At 38.3% G+C, this 12746-nt stretch overlaps 1 protein-coding gene across 3 annotated transcripts in view; it reads left to right on the top strand.

Moving 5' to 3' along the window:
- Positions 1–12746, top strand: part of LOC120529738 (alanine aminotransferase 2-like) — a 59919-nt gene that overhangs the window by 26220 nt on the left and 20953 nt on the right. For all 3 annotated transcript variants that reach the window (XM_039753811.1, XM_039753812.1, XM_039753813.1), the window contains exons 7-8: positions 4593–4672; positions 6003–6139. In XM_039753811.1, the coding sequence (XP_039609745.1) occupies positions 4593–4672; positions 6003–6139 (217 nt within the window). The remainder of the gene's footprint in view (positions 1–4592; positions 4673–6002; positions 6140–12746) is intronic.

Genomic DNA, 12746 nt, shown 5'->3' with positions numbered 1-12746 from the left:
ATCCCTTCATTTCAGGGGCTCAAAAGTATTTGGACAAAAGGCTATTTTATGGGCAGGTGTGGGCAAGTCTGTCGTTATTTCATTATCAATTAAGCAGATAAAAGGCCTGAAGTTGATTTGAGGCGTGGTGCTTGCATGTGGAAGATTTTGCAGGTGAAAGAAGCCATCCTTAAGTTGCGAAAACAGAAAAAACCCATCTGAGAAATGGCTACAATATTACGATTTTCAAAATCTACAGTTTGGTACATCCTGAGAAAGAAAGCAAGCACTGGTGAACTCAGCAATGCAAAAAGACCTGGACGTCCATGGAAGACAACAGTGGTGGATGATCGCAGAATCATTTCCATGGTGAAGAGAAACCCCTTCACAACAGCCAACCAAGTGAACAACACTCTCCAGGGGGTCGTCGCATCGATATCCAAGTCTACCATAAAGAGAAGACTGCATGGAAGTAAATACAGAGGGTGCACTGCAAGGTGCAAGCCACTCATAATCCTCAAGAACAGAAAGGCTAGATTGGACTTTGCTAAACTGGAAAAACATCCTTTGGACAGATGAAACCAAGATCAACCTCTACCAGAATGATGGCAAGAAAAAAGTATGGAGAAGGCGTGGAACAGCTCATTATCCAAAGCATACCACATCATCTGTAAAACAAGGTGGAGTCAGGCAGTGTGATGGCTTGGGCGTGCATGGCTGCCAGTGGCACTAGGACACTAGTGTTTATTGATGATGTGACACAGGACAGAAGCAGCCGACTGAATTCTGAGGTGTTCAGAGACATACTGTCTGCTCAAATCCAGCTAAATGCAGTCAAATTGATTGGGCGGCGTTTCATGATACAGATGGACAATGACCCAAAATATATAGCCAAAGCAACCCAGGAGTTTATTAAAGCAAAGAAGTGAAAATTCTTGAATGGCCAAGTCAGTCACCTGATCTTAACCCAACTGAGCATGCATTTCACTTGTTGAAGACTAAACTTCGGACAGAAAGGCCCACAAACAAACAGCAACTGAAAGCCGCTGCAGTAAAGGCCTGGCAGATCATTAAAAAGCAGGAAACCCAGCATCTGGTGATGTCCATGAGTTCAAGACTTCAGGCTGTCATTGCCAGCAAAGGGTTTTCAACCAAGTATTAGAAATGAAAATTTTATTTCCAGTTATTTAATTTGTCCAATTACTTTTGAGCCCCTGAAATAAAGGGATTGTGTTAAAAAAATGCTTTAGTTGCCTCACATTTTTATGCAATCTTTTTGTTCACCCCACTGAATTAAAGTTGAAAGTTTGCACTTCAACTGCATCTGAGTTGTTTCATTTAAAATTCATTGTGGTAATGTACAGAACCAAAATTAGAAAAAAGTTGTGTGTCCAAATATTTATGGACCTAACTGTATGCAGCTGCACTATCTGATATAAGCATAGGGTGGGTTCCGAAATGGACTGTGGCATCAAGAGGAGGGAGGCTTCAGTGACTTAAGCCCCTGATCTTTTAGTCCCAGATATACATGAAAAAAAGTGGCAACACTGGGCAAGACCATGATCTTCATGCCCATGGTATACCATTCTTAGTCACGTTATATAATAAATAATAAAGTCTTACATTGTTATATAATTTTACTGAATTAGTTTTAACTTATATTAATAGCTAGATTGGAAACTTGTTTCAGTCCTTTTTCTCCTTTCATAGGTAATATTGATACTGATTTTGTGTAAATTATGATCATTTTGCATTTTATGTAAGACTAATTATTGGATACGGTATGCTGTTAAAAATGTTAGGTTTAAAAAAATTGAACGACAATTAGTCACAGACCCTCCACCACTAATACACATCAATCAATGCCATTATCACATCACTTGAATTACAGTCTGCTGTATATGAAAGCCATTGAGCCACCACAAGTCTCTTTCTGCTCCATTGTTAACTCCATTGGGAAGTGCTGTTAAAAAGCACGTATTTAACTGCTAACACATGGACTTGCATTATTATCTCTGTAACTTTTGAATATGACTCATTGTTACAAAACTATTTAAAAAAACAAACATGTAACAACTGACTCTTGGATGAAGTAAATAAAAAATGTAAAATGCTCCAACTTGCATAACAGTTAACATAGTTGCAAAACCTACCTGAATAATACTGCATATGTACATTGTCTAACATGATTGTTTTTAGAATTTTTTTCTTTCACCTCTGACAAATGTGACGTCTCAAAGAAAGGGTCACTCACTTTACTATTGAATTAAGAAACATATATAGAGAAACCACTCTCTTTTCTTTTATCGACAATTTAACACTAAATTCCACTATTTAGCACCACTGGGCCAGTCAATTTTATTATACTACAAAGAAAGAGTTTGTTCTTGTGATTCAGTTTCTCCAACAAACTTTTGCCTTGGTCTACTCACCTGTTTCAGCTTAGTCTCTCTCTCTCGTTCTCTAAAGCTGAAAGAAGAGGATTTCTTCAAACTCATATACACATATATTTGTATTTGTAAAACATTTGTACTAGCCATCTATCTCCAAACCCACCTATCTTGAGCAAGGTCATGGGAAAGCTGTATATTTGTGTATTGTGTGCACCAACCTGTAGCCTTGCTAACTATTGCCCTGAGACACTCAACTAAAGCGTTTTGATATACAAAGCATGATTATTACAAAAATCTATAGTTATGTAGGAGCACGGTCAATCTTTCAGGTGGGCTGGGTGTTTATTTCTAAACAAATTCAGTTTTTTAATTAGCTTACCATTTTGTTAATTTTCAATATGTATTATATATTTCCATGTCCTAAAAGTTTCTTCTGAAATGGTTCAATAGGAAAAAATACAAGTCAGACCAATTGAAATAGTGGCATTTATTATCCCAGATAATCCCAGAAGCACTTGGTGTATGGAAAGAATTAAACAAGACTGACAGTACACCAGTCCTTTGCAGGACTTAATCGCAAAACCAAGTAGAAAAGATTGTGCTGTGTGCAATCTAGTAAGAGAAACTTATAAATACTGTAAAGGATTAGTTTAGTTAGAATGCAGTTATCTGCTACAGATACTACATTGAAACAGGGTGATCAAGTTGCTTAACAGTATAATAATTGTGTTTACGCCTCAGATGTTACAGGCTTAGTTAAGGGAAGGAAGAACGGGGTGGATGTTATTTACTTCATAGCTCATGAAGGACTGACAGTTTCTGGTAAATTGAAAAGTATTACTGACACAATTCCAGCATTCACTGTTAAAACAGGTGATTATTCACAGTTAACCACACTCATTGATACCACAATCCACACATATGCAGAGGGAACATGCAAACAGATCCTTGTGCTGTGAGGCAGGAGTGCAATCCACTCTTATTATGTTAAAACATTTGTACTAGCCATCTGTCTCCAAACCCACCTATCTTGAGCAAGGTCATGGAATCTATCCCAGCATGTTTTGGGTGCAAGGCAAGAATATTCCTTGCACAGGGCACCAGTCCATCATGGGCTGAACACACACCAATTAGGACCAATTATATACCACCCTAACCTGTGTGTTTTTGGACTGTGGGAGCAAACCAGACCACTCAGAGGAAGCCACCATTGACAAGGGGAGATCATGCAAACTCCACACAGGGAGTACCTAGGATGCAAAACCCTATCTTCTTGTTGCAACGCAAAACTATAAGCTATGAATCCATTTCACCCATATATGTACTAAATTTACTAATTTTTAACTGGATTAAAACTAAATGTATACTTCTGGTCAGTGCTTTCACTTGATTGCATGGTATGCATATGATTAATCTCTCCATCACTTTACATCACTAGATGACCAAAGCATGCACATACACGCAGTAGGCAATATCTTTGTGAAATAATGTAATCATTTTGTGAAATAATGTAATAATTATTGTGAAATTACACACTTCTTTTGCAAAATAACACAAAAAATGTTATTTAAGCTGAATGTTGGAAAAAATAGACCCCAGCAGCAATCCCAAAGGATTTATATAGCACAACAAAAAGCAATTCAATGCTTAACAGTGAACTCAAACTTAAGGATAGGACAATGAATATGAAATAACTGATATTTGTAGCAGGGTGGCATGGAGATGCAGTGGTAGTGCTGCTGCCTCGCAGTTAGGAGACCTGGATTCGCTTCCCGGGTCCTACCTGTGTGGAGTTTCCATGTTCTCCCTGTGTCTGCGTGGGTTTCCTCCGGGTGCTCCGGTTTCCTCCCACAGTCCAAAGACATGCAGATTAGGTGCATTGGCAATCCTAAATTGTCCCTAGTGTGTGCCTGATGTGTGTTTGGTGTGTGTGCGTGTGTGTGTGTGTGCCCTGCGGTGGGCTGGCGCCCTGCCCAGGGTTTGTTTCCTGTCTTGTGCCCTGTGTTGGCTGGGATTGGTTCCAGCAGACCACCGTGACCCTGTAGTTATAATTTAGAGGGTTGGATAATGGATGGATGGATGTTATTTGTAGCACCACTACTCACTGACCTTATGCTCTTGTTTAATTCAATATAAATGAGTGTCTTTGGGAATTTTTTTAAATTAAGCAAGCCATGTAAAGCAGCATTACATTACCTAATAGTCCTCTTTGTACTTCAGGACAGGTCATGAGCAGAAGGATTATGGAAGACATCATCAAGTTTGCTGCCGAGGAGAAGCTGCTTCTGGTTGCAGATGAGGTCATTTTATATAGTTTCCTTTTTTTTGTTGAACAAAGTAGCAAAGAAATATACAGAAAATATTGCTGATGACAATATTTAATTGAACCTGGAATCATTACCTTTATTTGGTTGGCTTCGATTTTTATTCCATTTAATGCAATTTTCCATTTATTTTCTAAGCTGCTTATCTTCAAGGTCATGGAGAGCCAGAGTGTTCCCTGGGCATAACAATAAGTTGTATTTTTAAGGCACCTTTGGTATTAATTCCAAATTTCCAAATTAAACACATAGTATTAATAAAAGGACAAAAAGACACAAAACCAACAATAAAGAATACTGTATAGCAGAAAAGATGACACATCACAAAATCTAACTGCGTATGGAGTACTCATATAGTGAAGAAAAAATAAAACCTACAGGGACTAAGAATTTGGACACTAAAAATACCTATAGAAAAGAAAGGTCTCCCATGTTGCTCCCACTCAAAACCAACACAGAATATGATGCCAGTTAATCACTGAGCACACATATGCACACACTTACTGGGATATTTCATAGGGGCCAAGACAGCTAACCCACACCTGAAGTTGATTTCCAGCCAGTAACATAATATTTTTTGAGATTCTCCTACACAAGACTAATGAGTTAAAAACAAAACAAATATACTTTGGATATACACAGCAGACCCGCCACTCAAACCAAATCTTAAAGAGGACATTTGGATTTCAATGTGCAGGCATTTGTCAATATAAAAGTCCACCAGAATATGTAATTGATTCTTAATTATGTCTTGGCTATGAGATTTATTGTAATAAAGGAATTCAAATTAAACAAACAGCAGCAAAGGTTGGTAAGAAACTAATGCCAATATGGGCAGACATTCTATGCTCCATCAGGTGAACTTAAATCAGCAGAACAGACCTTTTACTCAGAAGCCAAACTAGAGTTAACCGAAGAACGGCACAAGGATATAAAAAGGCACAACCACCGCCCAACACACAAAAAGACTGCAACGATAAGTGTCTTGAAGAAAACCCAGAGGGGATATAGTTTTAGTTACTTTCATATTATCCTACCCTATGTGTTCATATTTTGAATCATTTTTATTAAAACACTCATTTTGTCTTTACCTGGCACTTTTTTGGTTACACTAGATTTCACAATCACACTATACAAAAATATCTGTTGAACTTCCCACAGACTTTGAAGATTCATGGTTTTACTACTCATGCATCAACCAAGAAGGCACAAATTTTACCTGTAGATATTTCATGTAGCACGAGTCTCCATCATCGGTCATTATATACTTTCCTGCCAATTCCATCTCTGCTTACTCTGTTGTCTGCAGGTATACCAAGATCAGGTTTTTGGGGACAACTGCAGTTTTCTTTCATTCAAGAAAGTCCTATTTGAGATGGAGTCAGTGTACCGAGACAACGTGGAGCTTGTGTCAGTCAATTCCGTCTCCAAAGCCTACCTGGGGGAGTAAGTACTTAAATATGTTCTTAGTGATTAATTTACAATTGTCAATATAGGTTTGTATGTCTATCCATTCATCCTTCCATCCATCCATTTTCTAAACTTGCTTATCCAGAACAGGGAAGCTAGAGTTTATCTCAGCAAGCATCAGGCACAAAACAGAAACAATCCCTGGACAGGGTGCCAGCTCATCACAGGGTGAACACACTCACACTCACACACACACAAACATAGCGCCAATTTAGCATCACCAGGCCACCTACTCTGCATGTGTCTGGACCCATGTGAACAACTTGAAAACCCAACATAGGGAGCACCCAGGACTTGAACCCCAGTCTTCTTATTGATACCACTGTGTCTCTGTGGTATCAATGTGGGTGTGTGCATAAGTACAGTATACCCTGAAATACATTGGCAACAATAAACCCTGGATGGCCTGTTTGCCATACGACACACTCATTACTCTCATCCACAATCAATTAGAACATCAGAAAAACTGACCAGGACCATTCAACCCAACAAGCCCATTCTATTTAACTAAATTGTCTGAAATAGTATCAGATTGAGATTTGAAGATCCCTAATGTCCTACTTTCTACCACGCTATATGGTAATGAATTCCATGTGCCCATAGTTTTTTGCATGAAGAAAAACTTACATCTGCCATTAGCAAATTTTTGACAGTGTTGCCGTGTTCTTGTTGCAGAATTTATTTAAAGTAATAACTAGGATCCACTGTACTGATTCCTTTCATAATTTTAAACACTTCACTCACGTTCCCTCTTAATGTCTATTTGCTTAAACTGGAAAGGTGCAGCATCTTCAATCTCTATTTTTAGCTCTTACCTCTCAGGTCAAGAATCAGCCTACTTGCTCTTCTCTGGACTTTCTTTAGCACTGCTATGTCTTTATTTAAACATGGAAACCAAAACTGAACAATTTACTCCAAGTGAGGCCTCACTAGAGTGTTGTATAGTGTAAAAACAACCTCTTTTGACTTGTACTCCACAAATCATGATATATAACCTAATATCCTAATTTCATTTTTTTGATGGCTTCACTACACTGCCTGGATGCCGATAGGGGTAAATACTCTATGACTCATAAGGGATACTTTCAAATTTCAGACCTCCCATTGTGTATTCAGATCTGGAGTTTTTACTTCCTACATGTAATACTATACATTTACTTACATAAAATTTCATCTGTCACAAAGCTGCCAAAACCTTTATGCTGTCCAAGCTCCTGATTTAGATGATTAAATTTAGTTGATTCCTCCTAGTTCGGTATCATCTACACAATTAACCAACTTACTGATTATATTCTTGTCCTGATCATTTATGTATACAGTATTGAAAAGAGCAGCAGCCCCAGAAATAATCCCTGAGGAACACCACTTTAAACATCACCTAATTCTAAAACGAGGTTCCTACACCATTACACTTTACTTCCTATATTTGAGCCAATTTTGTACCCACCTGCAGACTGTGACTTGAATTCCCATTTCTTTTATTTTAGTCATAATCCATCATATGGTACCTTATCAAAAGCCTCCTGAAAATCAAGATAAATAATGGCACATGCACCTCTTGTATAGTTTGCTTTTGTTCCTTCCTCATAGAATTCCATGAACCTTGAAACATGACCTTCCCTTTCTGAACGCATGCTATTTCTTAACACACCAACTCTTGACATATGCTGCTCAGCCTTCTCCTTAATAATTGCTCACCTACAACTACATGAATCATCTCAATCACCCTTTTTATAAACAGGATAATAATTGCTAGCCCCTGGTCTTTAGGAGGTTTGTATCTGTACTCTCTAACTTCTTTAAGATCTCAAGGGTAAACATTATCTGGTCCTGGTGATTTGTTAGATTTGAGCCTATGTAATCCAAGGAGCTCTTCACTAAGTACCTCTTTAGTAGTTCCTGTTACTTTTGCGGACGTTATCAAGTTCTTCACATGTATAAACTTCAATAAAGTGAAAGTTCAAATAATTTGCTATTTCACTGTATATATATTTTAGCTCACCTTTATCATTCCTATGGCCCATCACCTTTTCCTTGAATGTTGTTTTACTATACTAAAATATTTAAAGAATCTCTTTGGTTCACTTTTGCAATATTTGTATCCAACTATTTTTAACAAATGCTCTAGAAACAAGTTTTCTTTTTATAAGGTGGATGGAATCCTTTTTAGGAACAAAAAGAACTGGATGGAGGCAGATTTCTGTTTCAAAAAAGGCCGTATTCTCTGCAGCTAATAGCAAATGCCAAGACCAAATCAAAATCAAAATAATCTTGCTTCCTCTCACAAATCCTCCCAAATAACTTTACAAACACATTACAACTTTTAAGGGAAATGAAAATTGCAAGTCTAAATATAGGTAAATTCCTATCCCCATTCTAATATAACGAACATTTACCCCTCTAATTTAATTCTTAAGTGACAGCATAACTTTACATTACTCTCTCCCTCAGAAAAGAAACATTCTTGTTTCTAGCCTTGTATATCTACAACCTAGAAAATGCATCAACAACTTAACAATGTTATATTTTTAACCCATTACAAAATCTTCAAAACGCTTTGGTAGAGTGGTAGGACAACAAAGTTGTTGCTGAGCTGACATATTTAGAACATCTTCAACAGGAGAAAATGCTTCCCGATTCGGGCAAGTTTCCGGCTGAACAACATGATTAGTGTTTGAGTTTTGCCCAGATTGATTCAAGTTCTCTTACCCAAATGAACCTCAGTTTTCTGTTGCATCTCAGTAGCTGGTATAAAGGGGAGTGAGCCAGATAGTGCAGCTAGTTCAGGTAACTTTCCATTAAGAGGTCTTCGAATGAGTGGCATAGTGTGTGAGGTAGTGAGGAGTGGAGAAGTTTATCTCTTCAGACGATTATAATGGACAACCTGTAACTTGGTAGGTTTGAAAGGGCACCTTATATGATAAGTGACACCCAAGTCATCCCCGATGAACTCATACACACCACAATTTCAAAGGGTCCTTTCTAGTGAGGGGACAGTTTCTGACGTGAAGAAGTAGGGTCATGCAGCCAAACAAGATATCCCAGGGAGCTCATGCCTGACAAGGCGGTCATAAAAATGCTTCTGTTGTTTGTGAGGCAACTAGTTATTCCTAGCAATAGTGTGGAAAGCTACTTGGAATATATTTCTCAAGTTGGTTAACATAGCAAACATGGGTCCCAGCAGCAACTGTAGTGGTTGTTGAGCCAGAGGAAAACAGATGGTCAGCAGGCATTTGAGCCTCTCTACCATGGGAAAGAAATAAAGGTATATAGCCAGTGCTAGAGTGTGTGCTGGTGTTGTATGCAAATGCCACAGGTTTCAGAAATTCATCCTATTCCCCTGAAGTAGGGCGGCAGTTCTCAACCTGTGAGGCTCCCTAGGGTGGCACGAAGTAACAAAAAAGGGGGTGCAAAGATGTGAAAAAAAGAAAACAACAATTGAAAATATAAAAAATACATCTATTGAAACCAAAACAGATTAACTTAAACTATATTCTGATACTAGAAAAATAAATATAGAGTTAGATAAATGTCGATAAACATTAAGTAGGTATAATAAAACTTGTATCGGCAGCAAAAAATATAGGAATACATTTTATTAGGGTTTCAAAAAAACATTAGGGGGGCGTGATTAAAACTGTTATGAAAACTTGGGTCGCAAATACTTAAAGGTTGAGAAACGCTGCAGTAGGGATTGTTTTGAGTCCAGTTGAATCTCTCTACTAGACAGTTACCCTGTGGATGGTAAGGGCTGGTTTTGACTTTTTTACACCTAGTAATTGATACATACAATGAATCAAATCTTATTCAAACTAAACTGCCAACCTTAATCTGTGAGCAGACGTGCTGGAATGTTCATGTTGAGTGATAAAGTTCTCAAAAAACCATAGAGAAACTGTAGTAGTACATTGATCTTGTAAAGAATAGAGGTTTATAAACTTTGTGAATAGTCTTGTACGACTAAAACATATCTATTACCACGTGAACTGAGTGGCAGTTCCAAAATGTCTGCTGCTACAATTTCAAAGGGTTTTATAGAGGTCACTGTTTGGAGGGGTGCACAATGGCAAGAGACAGGCGAACGGCCTGCTGCACAACTTGGACACTGCTCTCACCATTTCCGGATATCACAGGCTATATAAAGCCAGTAACAAAAGCGATTTGCTCTGTGTAAGGTTTTGTCAATGGCGTAATGCCCAGATACTTTATTTACATGTACAAATTCCAGAGCTTCTGGTACAAGAGATGAGGGGACAAATACTTGATATATTGGATCTGTGGCAGGAGAAAGTTGTACTTTATGGAACAGAAGGTTGTTATGGGTAGTGAGGCTCCATTTGTTTTGGGGGTGTGGGTTTGAATCCCATCACTTCCACCAAATGTAACAAGATTTGTTTTCCAAGGTGGATGGAATCCTTTTTAGGAACAAAAAGAACTGGATGGATGCAGATTTCTGTTTAGAAAAACAGCATGTGGCAGCGCCAAATCAAAATAAAAACAATCTTGCTTCTTCTCACATACAGTATCTTCCCAGATCTTGAATGCTTAACTTTATAAACACTACTTTCTAACACTTTACAACTTAACAGGGAAATGGAAATTGCAAATCTAAATGTAGGTATATGCCTATCCCCATTTTAATCTAATGAACATTTACCCCTCTAATTTAAATTCTTAAGTGACAACATAACTTTACACTCTCATTCATTTACGGTTCATTTTGTGATTCTGGTTAAGCTAACACATTTTTAGGATGTGTGAGAGGGAAATGGAGTACCTGCAGAAAATCAAAAAGAAACAAAGAGAAGATGTAAACTCCAAAAACGTGACAGAAAGGATGGTATTTTGGATTGAGGCACCTGTAGCTGTGGAGGAGCAGTGCTATATGCCACCGTTGTTAAAATCTCTCTATTATATAAAAAAAGAACTGGGATGAGATGAGACTTTTTAGCCTGGGACAAGACATTACTTTTTCAGAGAGATACTTTCAAGTCCCGCGAGACAAGACTTTGTGCCAAGAGATTTAACCACTCCTGAGGCCAGAAGTAAAGACAAAGAGTAGATGACAAAGCAGAACATTGTAAAGAGGTTCCAAAATGTTGGTGTGATACACATGCAGAGCAGGTTAGAGATAATGAAAGTACGAAAATTTGAAAGTCTCAAAAAAATGATAGTAAAGATCGCATTAGTGCAAACAAACAAAAATGATTATTTGGTGAAATAACGGAACAGCGAAAAGAGATCGAATATATTGTTCGGATTTAAACTTTAAGTCGGAGACTTGTAGATCGTCTAATTCTTGTTGCCATCACGGAAAAGTCATGTTTCTTCCCAATGAAGAGGCCTATCCGTGAGAATTAAAAGATTTGTTGTTTGGTGAAAGTGAAATCGACATAGGCGAGCGGCAGAGACGCGAAGTGACTGGCATGTAGCGCAGGCTGGGGGTTGGCGAGCGAAACTTGCAGGGGGTGAAACCCCCTAGTATTTTTAAAAGGGCAACACTCCTATTATCTGTCCCAATAAATTCAAATAACCCTGAAGTCCTTTAAATGACTGAGGCAGCAGATGAGGTTGTAGAGAAAATGTAAGGGCAGCTGATAACATAGCATAGCACTTGAATATAACAGAAGAGGACATTTAAAGCCTTTTTGAATATTTAAAATTAGGATGACACAGCTGTGCACCACCGTGCCTTCTACATACAGTACATAGTTTGTGTTTTAGATGTTAATGTGGGAATGTCTCACAATTCTCATTAAAGATGACTGTAAATTGTACTTGTGTGAGTCAGCAGGGATTTGCGTGCCCTGAACTGACCTATCTGCGTCTGGATCCTATCATGGTTGCATTGCTGTACCCTTTGTATGTTATGAAACAGTTTTGTAGGCAAACAAAATGGATGGCTGGGTTTGAAGTTGTCTTATAGTGACATAAGTTCAGGTTTCTTCTAATTTAATTTGAGGTTATTGTTTTCTTGTTTGACCCAGGTTTGCTTTCCGGGTCCTCCCTGCGTGGAGTTTGCATGTTCTCCCCGTGTCTGCGTGGGTTTCGTCCAACAGTGCAAAGACATGCAGGCGATCCTAAATTGTCCCTATTGTGTGCCTGGTGTGTGGGTGTGTATGTGTGTGTGTCCTGCAGTGGGCTGGCGCCCTGCCCGGGGTTTGTTTCCTGCCTTGCGCCCTGTGTTGGCTGGAATTGGCTTCAGCAGACCCCCGTGACCCTGCAGTTAGGATATAGCGGGTTGGATAATGGATGGATGGATGTTTTCTTGTTTAAATATGTTTTGTCATGTTATGGCCATTGGTTGAGTGTATTCTTCTCTTTATACTCTTTGTTATGAAGACCTTGATGTAGATTCTTTGGATGATCCCATTCATCTCTTTATACTCTACATTATGTAGACCTTAAGAAAATGTCCCCAAACACCTGCTATAGCCCTCATATGTTACATTACCTTTTATATCTATGACCTCAGGAAAGAAGACAGAGTACTAGAACAGGCAGCAGAAAGTTACAAATGTATATATGTATTATAGATGATAAATATTATTATAACTGTACAAATATTCTGTGCAAACAATCC

The sequence above is a fragment of the Polypterus senegalus genome, chromosome 5, assembly GCF_016835505.1.
Source record: "Polypterus senegalus isolate Bchr_013 chromosome 5, ASM1683550v1, whole genome shotgun sequence".
NCBI lineage: Eukaryota > Metazoa > Chordata > Cladistia > Polypteriformes > Polypteridae > Polypterus > Polypterus senegalus.
The sequence above is the reverse complement of the archived record's forward strand: the minus strand, read 5'-3'. Positions and strand labels throughout refer to the sequence as shown.